An 18,104-nucleotide genomic window follows, 5' to 3' on the forward strand; every position below is an offset into this window, starting at 1 on the left:
GTTAGACTCCAGCCTCCAGGCTGGCCGACTGTCTCCACCATGCACAGCCAAGAGGCACTTTCTTAAAAGATTCTTCTTAAATATGTCTGAAGTGCTTGGAAATGAAAATACTCCAGGAAGCCTGAATCTCTGAGGGTGACCACCTTGTCAGGCCTGGGGTTTTCAGCTGGGCCCCACCCACCTCCTTTGTTCTGATGTCTGGCATCAGGAGACCAGCAGACTGAAAATCTACAGCTGGATCCCTTTTCCTCAGTTTCCCTTCAATTCCCCGTAGGCCTTTCTGTAGGACTGGCAAACCTTTGTTTCCAGTATGCAGGGAGACCTGTAATTCTCTCTCTCAGAGGCCAAGCAATGTGAATGCCAAATCCATGCAACACCACACACACTAGATTTTGTTTCTGTTTTATTGTAAGTCATTACCATTACAATATTGATGGCACTGTGGATTACAATTTTAAAAAGTCATCTTGCATAGCCCTGAGCCCTTGTGTCCTGTAGTAAAATAGGATACCTTTTAAATTAACTTCAAATGCCCTAAAGGATGTTATAAACCTGTATCTCACTCTTATAATGTAGTTTAATGCTTCCAGCTGTATCAAGAGTTGATATATCAGTTTTAATTTTAACAATCAAATGAGAAAAAAAACTGGAGGACAGAGAGCAGCAAACAATTTTTTACCTTAAGAAGAGATTTGGTATTGAGATAAGACCAGAATAAATCAAGGGGGAAAATACTCTGATAACTGGAAACATAAAAAGTAATCTTAGTGTGACCTTCTTCCCCCTAAATAACAATAATAATATAATATTAATAATAAACCAATAGCCATGCCACAAAGTAAGTGGAGGCATCTTAGATATATAATATCACATTATACAGATAAGGCATATGTTATTGTACTTATAAAAGCAAATATTATGCAGAGAAAAATTGAGGCTTGTTTTTCTGTTCTTTCTACAATTCTTTAACCAAAGATTTTGTTGGGGAAAGAATTCTGAAAGGTTTTTGTGTCTGTTTGCCTGTTTTTATTTGGCCTGAAGGTTTTAAAAACATATTTTCATTAAGAACCAAAAGTCTCAGACCTTTTTAGTGAGCATAGTACCCTTTCTCCTCAAATGGCCTTATGGCCTGCATTGGTTAGGGCTGACTTTCATGTGGCTTTACAGTATGAGTCTCTGTGCAATATGGGATGAAGATACAAAATCTGACCCAATACAAGAGGCTGGGATGTGTGAGAAGAGAAGAGGCATACTGTGCTCAAACTCTTCTTTGGAAGGCTCAGTCTCTCCTGTCAGCAGGACCCTGTGGTCACCCCTGACACACTGCTCAGGACGAAGACAAGGCTATAGACTGGAAATATTCAAGTAGTCCCCACTATTCTCCCCTGGGGATGAAGGAGAGCCAGCCACTGACTTACTAGCCCTTATCCATCCTCCCAGAGAGCTGACACTGACTCCAGAGCCTGTCCTTGGACATTTCTCAGGGTTATTTTCTGGCCTTCTGTGTTGTATAGTTTCACTGTTATGTAGTCTGATTGGGTTGGATAGCAGAGAAGCAATGTATGGCTTCCTCTTTCTGTTTCCAAGAATTTTTTGGGGGGTCTTGCAGCTCCCACACATGCCACTTAGAGGTTCAGGCTCCCTGGGTGGTATGGCTCAGTGAGCAACCTGACCTGGGCCCCATTCCCTGGTGAGGCCCCAGATGGACCCTAACAGCCCACAGTGCAGCCCTGCTGGCCAGAAGGGGCTCAGGGCAGCACAGGTTAAGTTTCTCTCTTAGACAGGAAAACCGTGAGAAACCAGCAAAAGATAAGAAGGAAACATGCCAAAACTCACTTTCATGATCCTCTCAGAGGACCTGAGAGAGGTGAATTCCAGGACAATCTGAGAATTATCCTTATAGAGCTAACAAATAGTTACCAAATCAAGTGGAAGCAGCCCTCTGGGGCTTTGTATTTCCAGGTATCTCAGATGCACTTAAGAGGAATTGTTTAAGAGTGTGCTTTTTGTTCAGTCCCACTCATACCAAATTTAGTCAGGTTTCTCTTTCCCAAACAGAGCTGGAATCATAGCTCAGAGGTTCAGTTAGCAATAATACACAGGTGCCAGTATACACTTCCACCTCTATTATTTCATTTGATCTTTACTCCACCCTGTGAAGTCACATTGTAGAGATAAAGCACCTGAGCTTGCAGGTGACAGGAGGGAACCATGAGCCTTAGACGCCTATCTCCTGGTTTGGTCCTTCTGTCACTATCCCATTACCATTTCTAGCTCAAGGGAAGGGGCCAAGAGCCCCAGAAGCCTATCTCCTTATTTGATCCTTCTGCAACTGTCCCATTGCCACTTCAACTCATCTTTGGGAACTGAGTTGCTCTCTGTGGCCAAACACACCTGGGAAAAATGAGTTTCCTTAGCACTTGTGAAACCATCATGAGGATGGGCAAGGTGGGAAGGTAAAAGGACCAAAACAAAGCGAACTCCTGAAAAAGTTAAAAGTCTCAAGTGTATGAGTGAATGCAATTAGAACTGAAACAGTGCTTTGGAGAAATCTTTGAAATTATTGACCAGTGTGAGTCCTAACTGCAATAAAATCCACGGGCATTTGAATATTTAACAATTTAACACAAGTTAACAACATTTTGTTAAACACATCTTAGGATGGAGGGAAGGTGAGAAAGAGGGAAGGGCAGTATCTGGGATCTCTGTGGGTCTTCTTGGCCACAGCCATGGAAAGGGGAGCATTTCCAGCTCCCAGGAGTCCTTGAAGCATGCTGTGCTGTGGGAATGACATGGGCTTGAAGCTAACGACCATGCTGACCATTGGGAATGAGGTGCCTGTTAGCCCCAAGGCCATTCTTCAAACTTTCTCTGTCTTTGTCTTTGGCAGCTTCTTTCTCTTTCTCCTCCTCCTCCTCCTCCTCTTCCTCCTCATCTTCTTCTTCATATTCATCTTCATCATCACTTCTCACATCCTGGATATTCTAGACAAAGGGAAGAATTGGCTGTGAGTGACAGCCTTTCAGGAATAGTCTTGATTGCATATGCAAATGAACAGGCCCAGTTTAGAGGTCTGACTCCCTTTGAGGAAGATCCAATATCCATGCAACCAACGTTCACCAAGAGAGACCAAATCATGGGTCATAAAATAAACCTTAAATAATTGATATTATATGAAGTATATTTCCAGACCATAATGAAATTAAAGCTAGATGTCAACACTATTAAAAAAACACACAGGAAAATCTCATAACATTTGGAAATAAAATTAATAAAAATAAATAATAAATGGGCCAAAAATGAGCCTTAAATAATATCAGAAAGCATTTTTGAACTAAATGAAAATTAAAATACAAACAATTTGTCAAGTGTGGCTAAAATAGTGCTCGAAAGCAAAATTTGTACCATTAATTGTTTATATTGGCAAAGTAGAAATGTCTCAAACAATTTGAGCTTAAACTTTAAGAAACGAGAGAGTTCGAGCAAAATAAACTCAAAGTATTCAAAAGGAAAAAAATGATAAAAACAAAAGAAAGAAACTAAATTGAAAATAAGCAAAATAAGGAAAAACAATAAAACTAGAAGCTGGTTCTTTGAAAAGACCAAAGCATTGATAATTAAATAGCAAATCTGAAAGATAAAAAAAGAGACAAAGAAAAAATTACCAGAGAAAAAGGGGATATGACTACAGGTACTGCAGATTGTAATTATAACAGAAAGCTATCAACATCTCTATGTGTATTCATTCAATAGCTTAGATGAAATGGATCAAAAACTATAAATGATTAAGACCCAAGATGGAACAGATAACCTGAATATTCATATAAATATAAAAAATTGAATTTGTAGTAAAAAAACTTTCTGGAAAAGAACAGTACCCAGCTAAATGGTTTCATTGGCAAATTCTATGAAACATGTAAAGAAGAAATAACAATAAATTTTCACGTAAATGAGAATTTTAGCTTTATGGTAGTTGTATTATTTAGATTTGTTAATTTATGTTATAATTAAAATGGGATTCCATAATCATAAAAAATTTACAGTATCTTCTAGATAACAGAAAAGGAGGGAGTGTGTCTCAACTGAACCTATAAGGCCAGAATTACCCTGACACCAAAATCAGACAATGACAGTTTAAGACAACTACAGACAAATATCAATTCATATAGCAAAAAGTCTTCAACACCAAAATGGGCAATGCATATAATACTTCATGATGAAGTGGGATTTGTCCCAATAACACAAGGCTGGCTCAAAAATGCGGAAATCACCAATCAGTGTAATCCATCATATTAATAATCTAAAGAAGGTATGTTATATTAATTGATGCAAAAAATGATATGACCAAATTTTACATACATTTGTGATTTTTTTAAAATAACCTCTTGGTAAAGAAAGAATGGAAAAGAACTTCCTCAATTTTAGCTTCAAAAACTTAGAGCCAATATCATGCTTGTGAATTAGTAAATGCTTTTTCCCCCTAAGATTAAGAACAACACAAAAATGTCCATTTTTACCATTCCTATTCAACAGTGTGCTCGAAGTTTTTGTCATATAAAGAAAATTCATACAGTTTGGAAAATAGAAAGAAGTATGTCTATTTGCAGGTATAATCATTATCTGCTCTGATCAATGAGGCCAAACTAGCAGGTTCTGGTGAGGGGCCATGGGATATTGGAAGAAATAGAGTCACACACTCAGATCTTGAAGATAAAGCTGGGGTCGGGTGGAGCACTGCTCTCTGATGGAGAAGAGGTCTGAAGAATTACACCAGCAACCTTTATTAAATATGTCTCATTAATCAGATTAAAGTCTATGTAAGCATTATTCTTTGTATTCATGAAAGTTACAGAATTAGCAACAGTATGCAGCTATTTCCTCAGTTACATTCTACAGTTGCAATATGCAATGTCTGGAGCATTGTGCAGCTCTCAAGAAAGTCCATTGTTTAAAGTTTCTAATTCGCTGGCAGATTCAGGAGCAGCAGAATTGGTGAAACATTGTAGCTATCTTAGAAAGGAAGTGTGTGCCTGAGAATAAGGTCAAAGCTGATAAGATTCTCCCAGCAGAGTCTCCCCATGGAGGGCATTGCCATAGCAACTGAGCATCCTACAGTTTGCATAGAAACTTTCCCAGTCACCAAGCGTGCCACAGCCATGAAGTCTTCAGGGACCTCAATCTCAGACACTGGTCTCCCAATCACTGTCACCGCTCTCCACAATTATCTATCTAGAAAATCCTAAGAAATCTACCATAAAATTAGTGAGTTTAGCAAATTTGTAGATCAACACACAGAATCACACACACACACACACACACACACACACACACACACACACACACACATACACACACCACAATCATTATTACTAAACACTAGTATGGTAGGCTAAAAAAAATGTCCTCAAAGACTGAATCTCTAGAACCTGTGAATATTATCTGATTTCGCAAAGGTTTTGGAGATGTGACAAATATCCTGGATTATTCAGGTGAGCCCCAAATGCCATGAAAGGATCCTTATAAAATGTAGACACAGGGAATTCCATACATAGAGGAGAGGCAATGTAAAGATAGAGGAAGAGACTGGAATAATGTCATTATAAACTAAAGAAGATCAGAAAGCCCCAGAAGCTACACAAGGAAAACAGCAGTTTTATACTAGACTGAAGTGAGCACAGCCCTGACAACACCTTGATTCCAGTGCAAGACTGATTATGGATGTCCCACTCCAGAACTCTAAGAGGACACATTCCTGCTGTTACAAGCTCTGGGTCTCTAGTAATTTGTCACAATGGCCATAAATATAATACAATTAGCATGTCCAAATAAAAATTGACATTTATAAATTCATTACATTTATAATAGTTTCAAAAATGAAATATACATACACCTAACATAGCATGTATATGGTCTTATGTAACATCTATAAAACTCTGATGAAAGAAATCAAAGATCTAAATGATCGTATAAACACCTTATATTCATAGATTGAAAGACATAATAGCAAAATTACTGATTATTCTCAAATTGATCCATAGGTTCCACAAATTACCAATAAAAGTCCCAGCAGGACTTCTTTTACATACAAACTAGCTAATGCTATAATTAATATGGAGATACCAAGACAAAAACCTAAAATAGCCAAAGCAATTCTGAAAAGGTGGAATAAAATGGGAGGAGTTATACTATCCAAGTTTAAGACATACTATAGAGTTAACAGTAATCAAAACAGGATAGTATTAACAATGGTATAAACACATAGATCAGTAGAGTGAACCGAATAGAGACTCTGGAAATAGATGCACACAGATACAGCTGACTTGACAAAGGTTCAAAGCAATTCAATGGAGAAAGAAAAGTCTTCCCAACATAGCATTTACAATAGTTTCAAAAAATGAAACAGATATATACCTATTTCTTCAATTGTTGGAACAATTGGACAACTACAGACAAAAAAGTAAGCTTTGATCTAAATGGCATACCTTATAGAGAAGTAAGCTCAAAATAGACCATAGATCTAAATATAGAATGAAAAACTATCAAACTTTTAGAACATTCAACTTTGGGTTGAGCAATGAGTTCTCAGACATGGCACAAAAGTATAATCCATAAAATAAAAAATTGATAAACTGGATTTCATTAAAAACTTTTGCTCTATCCAGAGAAGGAAAAGATAAGCTACAAATTGGGGAAAATTATTTGTGAATAATATGTCCAACTTGCATGTGCAATAAAGAACTCTCCAAGTTTAACAATAAGAAAACAATATCTTTTTTAATGAGCAAAGGGCATAAAGATAGGCACTTCATAAAACAGAATGCAGGATGATAAGTAAGCATATGAAAAAATATTCAACCTAATCAGCTATTAAGAAAACACAAATTAAAACCATGATGAGTACAAGCCCATTAGAATAGCTAAAATTAAAAATACTGACAATACCAAGGGCTATCAAGGATACAGAACAACTAGAACTCTCATGTCTTGCTGGCGGAAATTAAAAATGATGCACATTCCCTAGAGAACAGTTTTGGCAGTGACTCATAAAAGTCAACAAATGTTTACTGTAGTACACATACTTAGGTGTAGATGCCAGCAGACCTACACCTGAGTATATACCCCGGAGAAATAAATATTCATATAAACCCAACATTTATAACAGTTCTATTCATAACTGCAAAAATGGAATCAACTCAAATGTCCTTTAAATGGATAAACTATGGTATATCCATATAATGAAACAGTAGTTAACCATAAAGAGGAACAAACTATTGACACATAAAAAGTTGAATGGATCTCAAAAGTATAAGTAAAACAAAAATTAGTCTCCAAAAGTCACCTACTATATGACATATTAACATCATTTACATGACATTTTTGAGAAGATAAAACTATAGGGATGGAAAATAGATAATCAGCAGTGAGGAATCAAGTTATAAGAAAGAGTTATTTTGAGTGATGGAACTGTTCTATATCCTGATAATGGCAATGGTTACACAAATATATACATGTTAAAAATCACAAAATAAAGTATATTTTACTGTTGATACTTTTTAAAACAACACTTTAAAATATTTCTTTTTAAATCACAAACACAGCCAGGCATGGTGGCACATGCCTGTAATCCCAGTGGCTCTGGAGGCTGAGCCTGGAGGATCTCAAGTTCAAAGCCAGCCTCAGCAAAAGTGAGGTGCTAAACAACTCAGTGAGACCCTGCCTTTAAATAAAATAAAAAAATAGGTCTGGGGATGTGGCTCAGTGGTTGAGTGCCCCTGAGTTCAATTCCTAGTACCAAAAACAAAAAACAAAAAACAAAAACACACAATGGTTTCCCCAATAACCATTTGCTAAGTAAGGCATTACTTGGATAGGCATTTTTGCTGTCAGGTATTTTTATTAACGGTAATTATGATGTTTTCTTTATGCAGGGGTTCATTAACTACAGTTTTTGATTAAGAGTTTTATGTTTCTTCCTCTTCTTGCATTGCTTCTCAAAGTATTTTTGCTAGGAAATCTCCTAGAAGGAAAACATTACCCTGAGAAAGGGGTCAGGGATTGGTATAGATTGGCCCTGGTTGTGAAAAATAAAGATGGTATGAATTACTAAAACAAGTAAGAGAATTCTGCAAGTCTAGTGATGGACATGACCCCAGGGTCACCCACTAAGCCAGTTCACAAGCATTTCTATTAAACCCAGTTTAGAAAGGGGATGGGAGGAGGAAGGTGGAGGCAGTTTCCTCTCACATCATTTTTCAAGATGACATTCCATAATCATACAACTTATTTTTACTTTTGTGACAAGCAGATTAAAACTGACCACCTCCCAAGAGTCTAGGATAGATGTAACCAAATATCTCCTCTGGGTGCAATCTGCACGAAAACGTGGCTTTTGAAAGAAACCAATATGCACATATTCTACTGGTTTAGTCACAGAAATTTAAACTTCATGGGACTTTTCTCTGTAGGTTCTGTGCTTTTCCACAACACAGGAAGCACCTCAAAATAAACAAACTTCACTGAAAACGTTGAGGAGTAAACTCAACATCTCCTTATGATGCAACAGAGAAAGATATATTTTCTCTGATATACTGGTAGCTTGGATCTTAGATCCTCATCTAGATGGAATCTTCCAGGACAGGGCCATACTCAGGGAACATCAATGCCCATCAGGCTTCCTATTCCTTTATCAAAATATTTTCATAGGGAACAAGGAGAAACTTAAAAAGGAACAAAGAACCCAATTTCTTTCCAGAAAGACAAACTGGCATCTATCTACTCATTTCTTTAAGACTTGAGGAGCTGCTTTAGCGATGAAAGAAACCAGTCCTTGAGGGTGCCACCCTGTCTCCTCCCAGCCACATCTTCTACACCTTCATCTCTAAGAAGAGGCCCCAGATTGTCTGGTGCATTTTGAGACTTTATGGCATCGTCATGGTCACCAAGGTTGTTGGGAGCACTACCAACTTTTAGTGAGGAGAAGCTAGAGAAGCCAACATCCTGCAAATATACATTACATTCACATGTTCCACCAGACATACGAGCAGGTGAAAGCCCTGCTCAGGACTAGAATCAAACACCATTTTACATCCAACTACAGTAACTGTTGCATAGCTTTAATATATTGTCTTCTCTGGGTTTCACATCTGCAGATTCGACCCATTGAGGACCAAAAATCATGGAAAAGAAAACATCTGTACTGAACTTGTATAAACTTTTTAATTTCATTATTCCCTAAACAATACATTATAGCAACTGTTTACATAGTGCTTACATTGAAGTAGGTATTTAAGTCATTTAGAAATGATTTAAAGTATACAGGAGGATATGCATAGGTTCTATGCAAATACTACATCATTTTATATAACATCTGCAGATTTTGGTATCTTGGAGTAGGGGATTGTCCTAGGACCAATTTCCTGTGGATTTGGAGAAACAAATGTCTTCTGAATTTTCCAGGCATGCTGCTATGTATATAAATCAAAGAAAGAATATAATTTGTTTTGTTCTGAACTCCTCAATTCCAGAAAACCATGTCACTGATGGCAACACTACCAATGACATTCGAGTCACCTGTATCAACCCATACTTATAGCTTGCCCATTGGTATAATTCTACAGATACAATCATCTGTTGGCTTTATTATGCTCTTTACTATAATCATGTACACATTTTATGTACAAAATGTATATTTTACCAGAAAACCCTTCCATTTTATCTCTTTTTTAATGACAATTGGGCATTATATTATTTTTTTGAAATTACATTCCTAGGTAAATTATATTACCTAGGAATTTAATATCAGGCTAGTGAAGGGTTATGGGTATGGCAGGGTTGAAAGCCACTGCCTTCCATGATGAACCAAACTCAGAAAGGAGCCCTATGGATTTCCTAGCAGTAAGAGTTTGTTGGGTGGACATGTAGTTAGCTGCATGTTATGCAAGGTTGAATAATATAGATTAGACAGTGTGTGTAATCCAAATATAAATCAAAACTTATTTTAAATTCAATTTTATCTTAAATATGTCATTTTTAATTTCTTACATGACAATAGTGGAATGCATTACAATCATAATTATCCATTTTTAATATAAAAGTAACAGCAAAGATATTTAGAGGGCTTACTATGGGCCAGTCACTGAACTAAGAAGTCACTATAAGCAATAACGTTCTCTCATCACAACCACAGGACATAGGAAGCATTCTCTACTTTAAAAGAGAGAAAACTGAGGCTGGGAGGGGTTCAGTAACTTTTACAAGGCATACAGGGTGAAAACAGTCCTTTGCAGACCCCTACTGGAGAAGGCTGTGCGAAATACTTGAAAAGACAGGGCCCCCAGGAGACACACACCCCAGTTCTCACTGAGGTCAGTTCTCCACATAAGAAATTGCCCTCTCTTTTCCTCCTGACCTGAGCACCAGTTGGCTCATCACCTCTTCTCTCCCCTATTCTGACCTTGCCCTTGATGCCATAAGGACTGGCCTGAAATAATGAAACTCATCCCTAATGATTTTTACTAGGTGAAACAGACACTGACATATTCAATTGTAGTTCATTTAAAATTGATGGTCAAGATCTAAGTGGTAAACTTGGCAACCTATTAATGATTTATAACCCACCATTTGAAAAAAACACAGGGTAAGGTATTCTAGACAAATCAGCTGAAATAAGAAAAGCTTAATAAAAGATGGATACCATGTGTTCTATAAAAAATTTTTGTGGGCTGGGGTTGTGGCTCAGCAGTAGAGGACTCGCCTAGCACTTGTAAGGCCCTGGGTTCAATCCTCAGCACCACATAAAAATAAATAAATGAAATAAAGGTATTGTTTCCATCTACAATTAAAAAATATTAAAAAATTTGTGTATCCTGCAAGAAACAAACCAATTTATAAAACCTTTCCAGCAATTAAAACACTTAATATAAAGCAAAACCAAATCAAATGTGCTCTAGGGGAACTAGGAATGTACATACTTGCTAAAGACCAAGTCACAGAGGTTTCTGGGACTCTACCGGTCTGCTTTGATTGAGTGCCAATACTTTTCTTACATGACCAGCATGAGTCCCATTCTTGGAATCAACCAGCCTCTTTTATTTTATTACCCTTCCCACTTGTTGTACACCAACACTCCCTACTGGTTGTTGTTACAGAGCTGCTAGAATTTACCATGTTACCAGGTTTTTTTTCTGGGGTATTAGAACTCTTCTGATACAAATTGTTGACTCTGAACCCTCCCACAAATCATTAAAGGCCCCAAACTTTACATGCATAAAGAAAGATCCAAACCTTCTTTGAATAGTGGAGGGGTGGTCCTAGGTTTCAGCAGCCAAAGGACTGTGGTAACTGCACAGTTCTCATTTGCCAACAAGGCACAGGGCAGCACATCTGCTAATTTTCTGCCAGACCCAGCTTCCCCCTGGTGAAGGCTTAGCAGTCACCATTTAAGAGAGCATATTACCATTCTGACCACTTTAGATAATTTGCTTTCTAGGACTAGCTAACATAACTACTATTAATTCAACTGAGTTTTCTCCAAAAAAGCTCTGGGTCCTCTTGGATAAATTACTAACAGTACTATTTATTTCATAATTGAAGGTGGAAGAATGTAATTTTTGCAAGGTCTTTCAAGAGTTTAAGAGTTTTTGCCCCAATGGTTCCTCTTTGGTCACATAAAAGGACAGTGAAAAGCATGAACAACAACAAGTCAGTGACTTGGTGGAGACCTTGTTACTGGTCCTAACAGGTCTTGGAGCCCTCATATCACTAAACAGGAATGCTCTTGGGAAATGCTGTTCATGTGGTACACCTCATGGGCAGAGGAGAACTGCCTTCAGAGGAAAAGCTGGAAATTAGTCACCATGAAGGATGTCAATGACAGAACATCCCATGACTAGCAGAAACAGAACATCCTGAATTTGGAACCAAAATGATTTCACCTTATTAAACTCATGTAAAAGACAAAACTGTCTTATGTAAGGCACGTTTCTGGGGAGGGGCATGGAGATGAACCATCTCACATCCAAAGGCTCACTCAGCCCTAAAGCATGTAAATATCTAGTTTTCCCAGAATTACTGTTGAAAAAAATTTGTTCTCTCCCCACTGAATGATCTTGGCACCCTTATCAAAAACCATTTGACAGTCTTGTGAGGGTATACTTCTGGGCTCTCTGGTCAGTCTGTCTGTCTTTATAGCAATACCACACTGCTTTGTAACTGTAACTTTACAGTAAGTTTGGAAATCAGAAAGTCTATGTCTTTCAACTTTGTTCTTCTTTGTCAAGATTATTTTAGCTGTTAAGGGTGCCTAAAATCTTTTAAATCCTATGGCATTTAAGTCTATATTGCTTAAAATATGACCTCAAAAGTGGCCTATTCATAGTTCCCTGATTTGTGGAAGAGAAAATAAAGCCAATTTTTGTAACAGGTCCAATGTATACAGAATACCTCCTCTTAAATTTCAGAGCCAGACACAAAATCTTTCTTTTATACTGTCCCAACTCACCAATGTAAAATAAAATGTGTTTTATCTTAATGTATTAAATAACAAATAATACTTTATTATTAAATCAAAATAAAATAATTTAATTTTAGTTATAATTTAATTATATTATTATGGCATTATAATTTATTATTTAACTTCTTTCTATTCTTTAGGAAATTCTTTAATTTTGCTAAGACTTTAAGAAATTAAAAATGAGTTTACAGCTAAGTGCATTGGCGCATGCCTGTAATCCCAGCTACTTGGAAAGATTACAAATTTGAAGCCAACCTGGGCAACTTAGAGAGACCCTGCCTGTCTCAAAATAAAAATTAAAAGGGGCAGGGGATACAGCTCAGTGATATGTCACTTTCCTAGCATGTGTGAGGCTCTGGGTTCAATCCTCAGCACTAGGGGGTGAAGGGAGAGAAAAAGCATTTCTAAGAGAAAAAGCAAGTTTTAGAGCTAGACAGACTCTAGAGGGTTTCTGGTGTGACATCTCCATTTAGTCCTGTGAAATTGAAATGCTGTACCCGTTTAAGAGATCCTCATTTCTCTCTCTCCTCAGCCCCGGACAATCACCATTCTGCTTTCTGTCTCTACAATTTTAACTACTCTAGATACCTCGTATAAGTGGAATCATACAGTATGTCTTCTTAAGCTTATTTCACTTAGCACATTATCCTCAAGTTTTATCCAGGGTGTATCATGTGTCAGAATTTGTTTTTCAAGGGTAAAAATAATATTTCTTTGTATTATATATCAATTTTATTCAATCATTCATCCATCAATGAACACTTAGGTTGTTTCCATGTTTTAGATATTGTGAATTAATGTTGAGTGCAGATATCTACTTTTAATTATTTTAGATATATACCCAAAAATGGAATAGCCAATTATGTGGTAAGTCTATATTTAATTTTTTGAGGAATCACCAGAAATTTTCCACAGTGGTTTACTATTTTAAAGTTCCACCAGCGCTTGTTATCTTCTGGTTTTGATAGTCACCATCCTAATAATGTGAGGTGGTATCTCATCGTGGTTTTGATTTGCATTTCCCTGATCAATAATTATACTGAGCATTTCCTCATGTGCTTTTGTTCATTTATATATCTTCTTTGAAGAAAGGTCTCTTATGTCTTTTGCCTATTTTGAATCACGTTTTTATTTTATTTTTGTATTGTTTTGAGTTTTAGTTCTTTTTATACTCAGGATAGTAATCCTTTATCAAGTAAATTATTTGCAAATACTTTCCCATTTTATGGATTACCTTTTTTTCTGTTGATAGTCTTTTGATGTCCTAAGTTAAAAAATAATTTTATTAAAAAAAATTAATAATAATTTTATTAGAGTTCAATTTGCCTAACATAGTTTGGCAGCATCTAGTGAATTAGACCTGGCAATGCCACTTAAAGAGAAATTTCCACCCATGTTCACAAGGAGACATTTATCAACATGAGTAATCCTATAAAGAGAAAAAAAAATCAAGCTGCATGATACTAGGTCATACCATTTGTGTAAAGTTTTAAAATACAGGAAACAATAATATGTATAGCTATGCCCAAACATGACAAATGTGTAAAAACATGAGTGGAAGAACACAAGTTTTAAGGAGTGGTCACCTCTAGAGAGAAAAAGAGGGAGAATGGGGAATAGGAAGAGTTAGAATGTACTGGAATAGACCACTTGTCTTCATTAGCTTCTTATAGGCAATTTCATTTAGTATATAGTAGGCATACTTGTTCAGTGAGTGAGTGAGTGGTGAGTGGGTTTGAGTGAATGAATGAACCTATACCACAGCATTAATTAAATATCATCTAAATGTAGATGACTTCCAAATTTAAATCCCCAGCATGAACCTGTCCTCCTGGCTTCAAACTCAAAAAATCAAGAGTTAGCCAATCTCTCAGCTCTCTAACAGTCTTATCAGACTCTGGTCTCCTCCACTTACACTACATTTCTCTCTGATCTTTCATCTTTCAGCAAATGAAACCACTATTCACTTAGTTGGTTGCTCACAGAAAAAACCTAAAAATCTTTCTCTTACAGGAGATTTCATTTTCCAGCCTACTGCACTCAGCTGAATTCTTTGATACAGGCCCCTGCACTTCTTAGCTCTCCAAAAGTTGTCTCAGCTATTTCTAAGCTATGTCAAATCTTGTGGCCAGACTCCAAATTCTGAGCTGGTGTGGCCTGTGATCCCAGAGTAAGCAGGCACAGCAGTCCACTGAGCTGTGCAACACAGGCTGGCCCTCTGAAACACAGCTGCACATGTCTTGGTCTCCAAATATCTCCTAAAGACCTGCAGTCCCCTGAAGAAGGGTTTGTGGTAGCCACTTCAGACAATTCCTGTTGTCTTAGAGGAGCAAGATTGCTATTGTTGATAAGATTTCTGAAAATTCAAAAAGTATCACTCCTGCCCTTCTCTAGGGATAGACAAAATATGATTTGTTCTTAGACAATTTCAGTCCACTAGCTCAACTTCTAAAGGAAATGCACCATCTTATCATGTACTGACCCACAGTGGAGTGGTCATTTAAGAGGCTATTCTACACCACATATTTCCAAATGATGTGCCATGGAAAGGTTAAAAGGTGTGCTGAGATATTGATCCCTTCAGTCCTTGAGGTGCCTCTGTCTTAGCTCTTGAAGCGACCAGAGCCCCAGGTGCCTAGAGTCACATGGTCACCCCTCCTGCTTTGGGTCCCACCTAGGTTCACCTTTATGTACGGGTACAAACATCGATCTCAGAAATGATGAAGGTTGGGAAATACCATTTTAGAGTCTAACTTCAAAGCTGAATGGAAATTTTTCAACAAGTAGAAACCTTGTCTCATTTTTTTCTGCTAAGAAGTCCTCATAAGTGTGAAGGCTTGAACTAGATGCAAGAGGCTGGGTAACTCAAAGGTGGATCCAGTGGTTCCTACAGAGAGAAATGTGTGTGTGTAGAGGTATGGGTAAGAGTGGTTGCTACCAGCATGTGATCAGCTTTGCTGAGTTAGACCCAGCGAGATGTGACCAGAAGCTTGGATCTTTGACTTTCAGCCTCAAAAACTGCAAGCTAAATAAACCTCTTTGCTCTATTAAGGACCCAGTCTGAAGTATTTGTTATTTCCTTCAATTCACTATCACATGACAGAGCATGGAAATCTCTCACCACCATGCATGTACAAAAAATATAATACAACTAACATCACTCAATTATTATATGACTCTTTACCATGTTAACACACACACACTCACAAAGTTTCAACTCAAATCCTGATGTCTATGCTTTGGGACTTATTTTTTACATAATTTAAAAATGTATTTTAAGATTCCAGAAGAAAAACATTTTTATTAATTATATGTGGTTTGCCTATTAGTTAAGGTAAGTGTCTGGGCCTGGTCTATATTCCTCAAAAATGAATGCAAGCAACAACAACAAAAAAACTAACCTAGGCATATATACACAATAGAATATTACTCAGCAATAAAAGACAATAAAATCATGGCACTTGCAGGTAGATGGATGGAGTTAGAGAAGATAATGCTAAGTGAAGTTAGCCATTCCCAAAAAAACAAATGCCAAATGTTTCTTTGATTTAAGGAAGCTGATATATACTGGGATAGGGAGCGGGATCATGGGAGGAACAGACCAACTCTAGATAGGGCAGAGGGATTGGAGGGGAAGAGAGGAGGCATGGGGTTATTAATGGTAGTGGAAAATGATGATCATTATTATCCAAAGTACAGGTATGAAGACATGAATTGGTGTGAATATATTAAGTATGCAACCAGAGATATGAAAAAAATTGAGCTCTGTATATGTAATAAGAATTGTAATGCATTCCTCTGTCATATTATATATAACACTAACCTAGACTATGAGACAAAATATATATTAATGCTCAGAGGATAAAATACTCACTCCTAGTAAATGAATAATCTCTGATCACTGTACTTCCACATATCTCTGGGAATGACATCTGAAACTATGTCTTAAATAAAACTGTAGTTGTATATTTGAAATGCTGTAACTAAACTCTCTGATCAAGAATCTGTAGCTTTGCAATAATGTCAAAAGCCCAGGAGATTGTGAATGACTCATAATGTCCCACAGCTTTGTGAATGACTCCATGTCTAAATCCACACTTGGCAGTAAAACAAAGAGCAATATAATAAGCATTTTATACCATTTTGAAAGCAAACGTTTAACTTTCACTGTATAAAAAAAAAAGAAGCAGCACATTCACTCAGAGTTTAATTTTCTGACTAGCAAAATACATTCCTTTGTGCTATATTAGTTCTTATTATCCAAGTTGACAAGGTCACAGAACAAAACAATTGAGTTTTTTTTTTCCTCCTTAAAGGACATGCATTAAATATAAATTGGGTTCTTGAAACCTGGCTACATATGGACATTTTCCTTTCAGTAACGTGGAATATAAATTTTCTAGATCAATGTTTCTCAAACTTTAATGTGCACATGAGCCATCTATGATTCTCAGTGAGAAGGTGGCTAATGGGGCCCTAGATGTTGTATTTTTAACAGTCTCTGGGCAATACACAGGCTGGTTGTCACAGACCACTCTCTGGTCAGCCAGGCTACTTTCAGGGCCACAAGCCTCTAGATTGCTGCTGTTGGTGAAAAGGAAAAGTTGAAGCAGAATCACACACCTGGGTCTCTTTCAAGTTCTAGAATTCCATAATTTCAAATTGATTTCCTTAGTCTATTTCATGACTACATTTCAGTCCAGAAAGGCAATATAAAATTAGAAGTGTATTTCATCTTACAAAAATAAATGGTTATTTAAAAATAATTAATAAATCATGATTCATTTGAATCATGTTCTTAGTTCTCCAGGGACACATAAAATTTAAAGAATTCTGGTTTTCTACTAAGCAAAGAATCCAAATGTGCTTATTTCAACAGACTAAGTTTTTATTTATGAAGTTTTTGTTAGCAGAGAACACCACTGTGACATGAGAATCTACTACTTTTGTTAAAATTTGCAAGAGGAGAGTGTTGAGATGTTGGCTAAGTTTATAAAGGTGGGGCAAAATTCAGACATCGCTGGTTTTTAGGAAGTGAACCCAGTAAATGGAGGGACATCCATGTACACGTTTCCAGTGATGGAGAGGACACACACAGCTTATTTTTTCTACTTAACTGAGTGAATCTCAAATTAGATTCACTTTGGGTAGGAAAGAAGACTGTCAAAAATTTCAGTTTGGTTCCTACCTCATAGATTTTGATTGAAGTTGTCTGATTGGGACCAGACTGTGAGTACTTTCCTGCCAAATACCGAAAGGTCATTCTAGAAATTTGTATCCAACATAGCCAGTAAGTAGTAGGTTGATCTCAAGCAAAAATATGGAATCTGGAAGATTTCAGGATATGAGCAATGTACCTTATTCTATATAAGCCTTAACTATGAATATAATCCTCTCCTGATTAAAAAATACATCAGGCAAAATAATAATGGCTTTTAAATGAGCTGGCTTATATAGAAAACTCTTAATTTTCTTTAATAGACCTTTTAAATTAAGGTCCTCAGAAACATTAAAGTCCCTGTAACCAAATGTCATACTTTCAAACAAAAGTCTCAGATGATAACCTGATCAAGCAAGAGGAAATTTAACAAGA

General features: G+C 36.8%; 1 protein-coding gene across 1 annotated transcript in view; it reads right to left on the reverse strand.

Moving 5' to 3' along the window:
* Positions 1–386: 386 nt before the first annotated feature.
* Positions 387–18,104, reverse strand: part of Cers3 (ceramide synthase 3) — a 125,556-nt gene continuing 107,838 nt past the window's right edge. Inside the window, exon 11 of the mRNA XM_005320087.5 lies at positions 387–2,984. Within this exon, the coding sequence (XP_005320144.2) occupies positions 2,805–2,984 (180 nt within the window). The 3' untranslated portion in view covers positions 387–2,804. The remainder of the gene's footprint in view (positions 2,985–18,104) is intronic.

The sequence above is a fragment of the Ictidomys tridecemlineatus genome, chromosome 5 (assembly GCF_052094955.1).
Source record: "Ictidomys tridecemlineatus isolate mIctTri1 chromosome 5, mIctTri1.hap1, whole genome shotgun sequence".
In the NCBI taxonomy this organism is placed as follows: Eukaryota; Metazoa; Chordata; class Mammalia; order Rodentia; family Sciuridae; genus Ictidomys; species Ictidomys tridecemlineatus.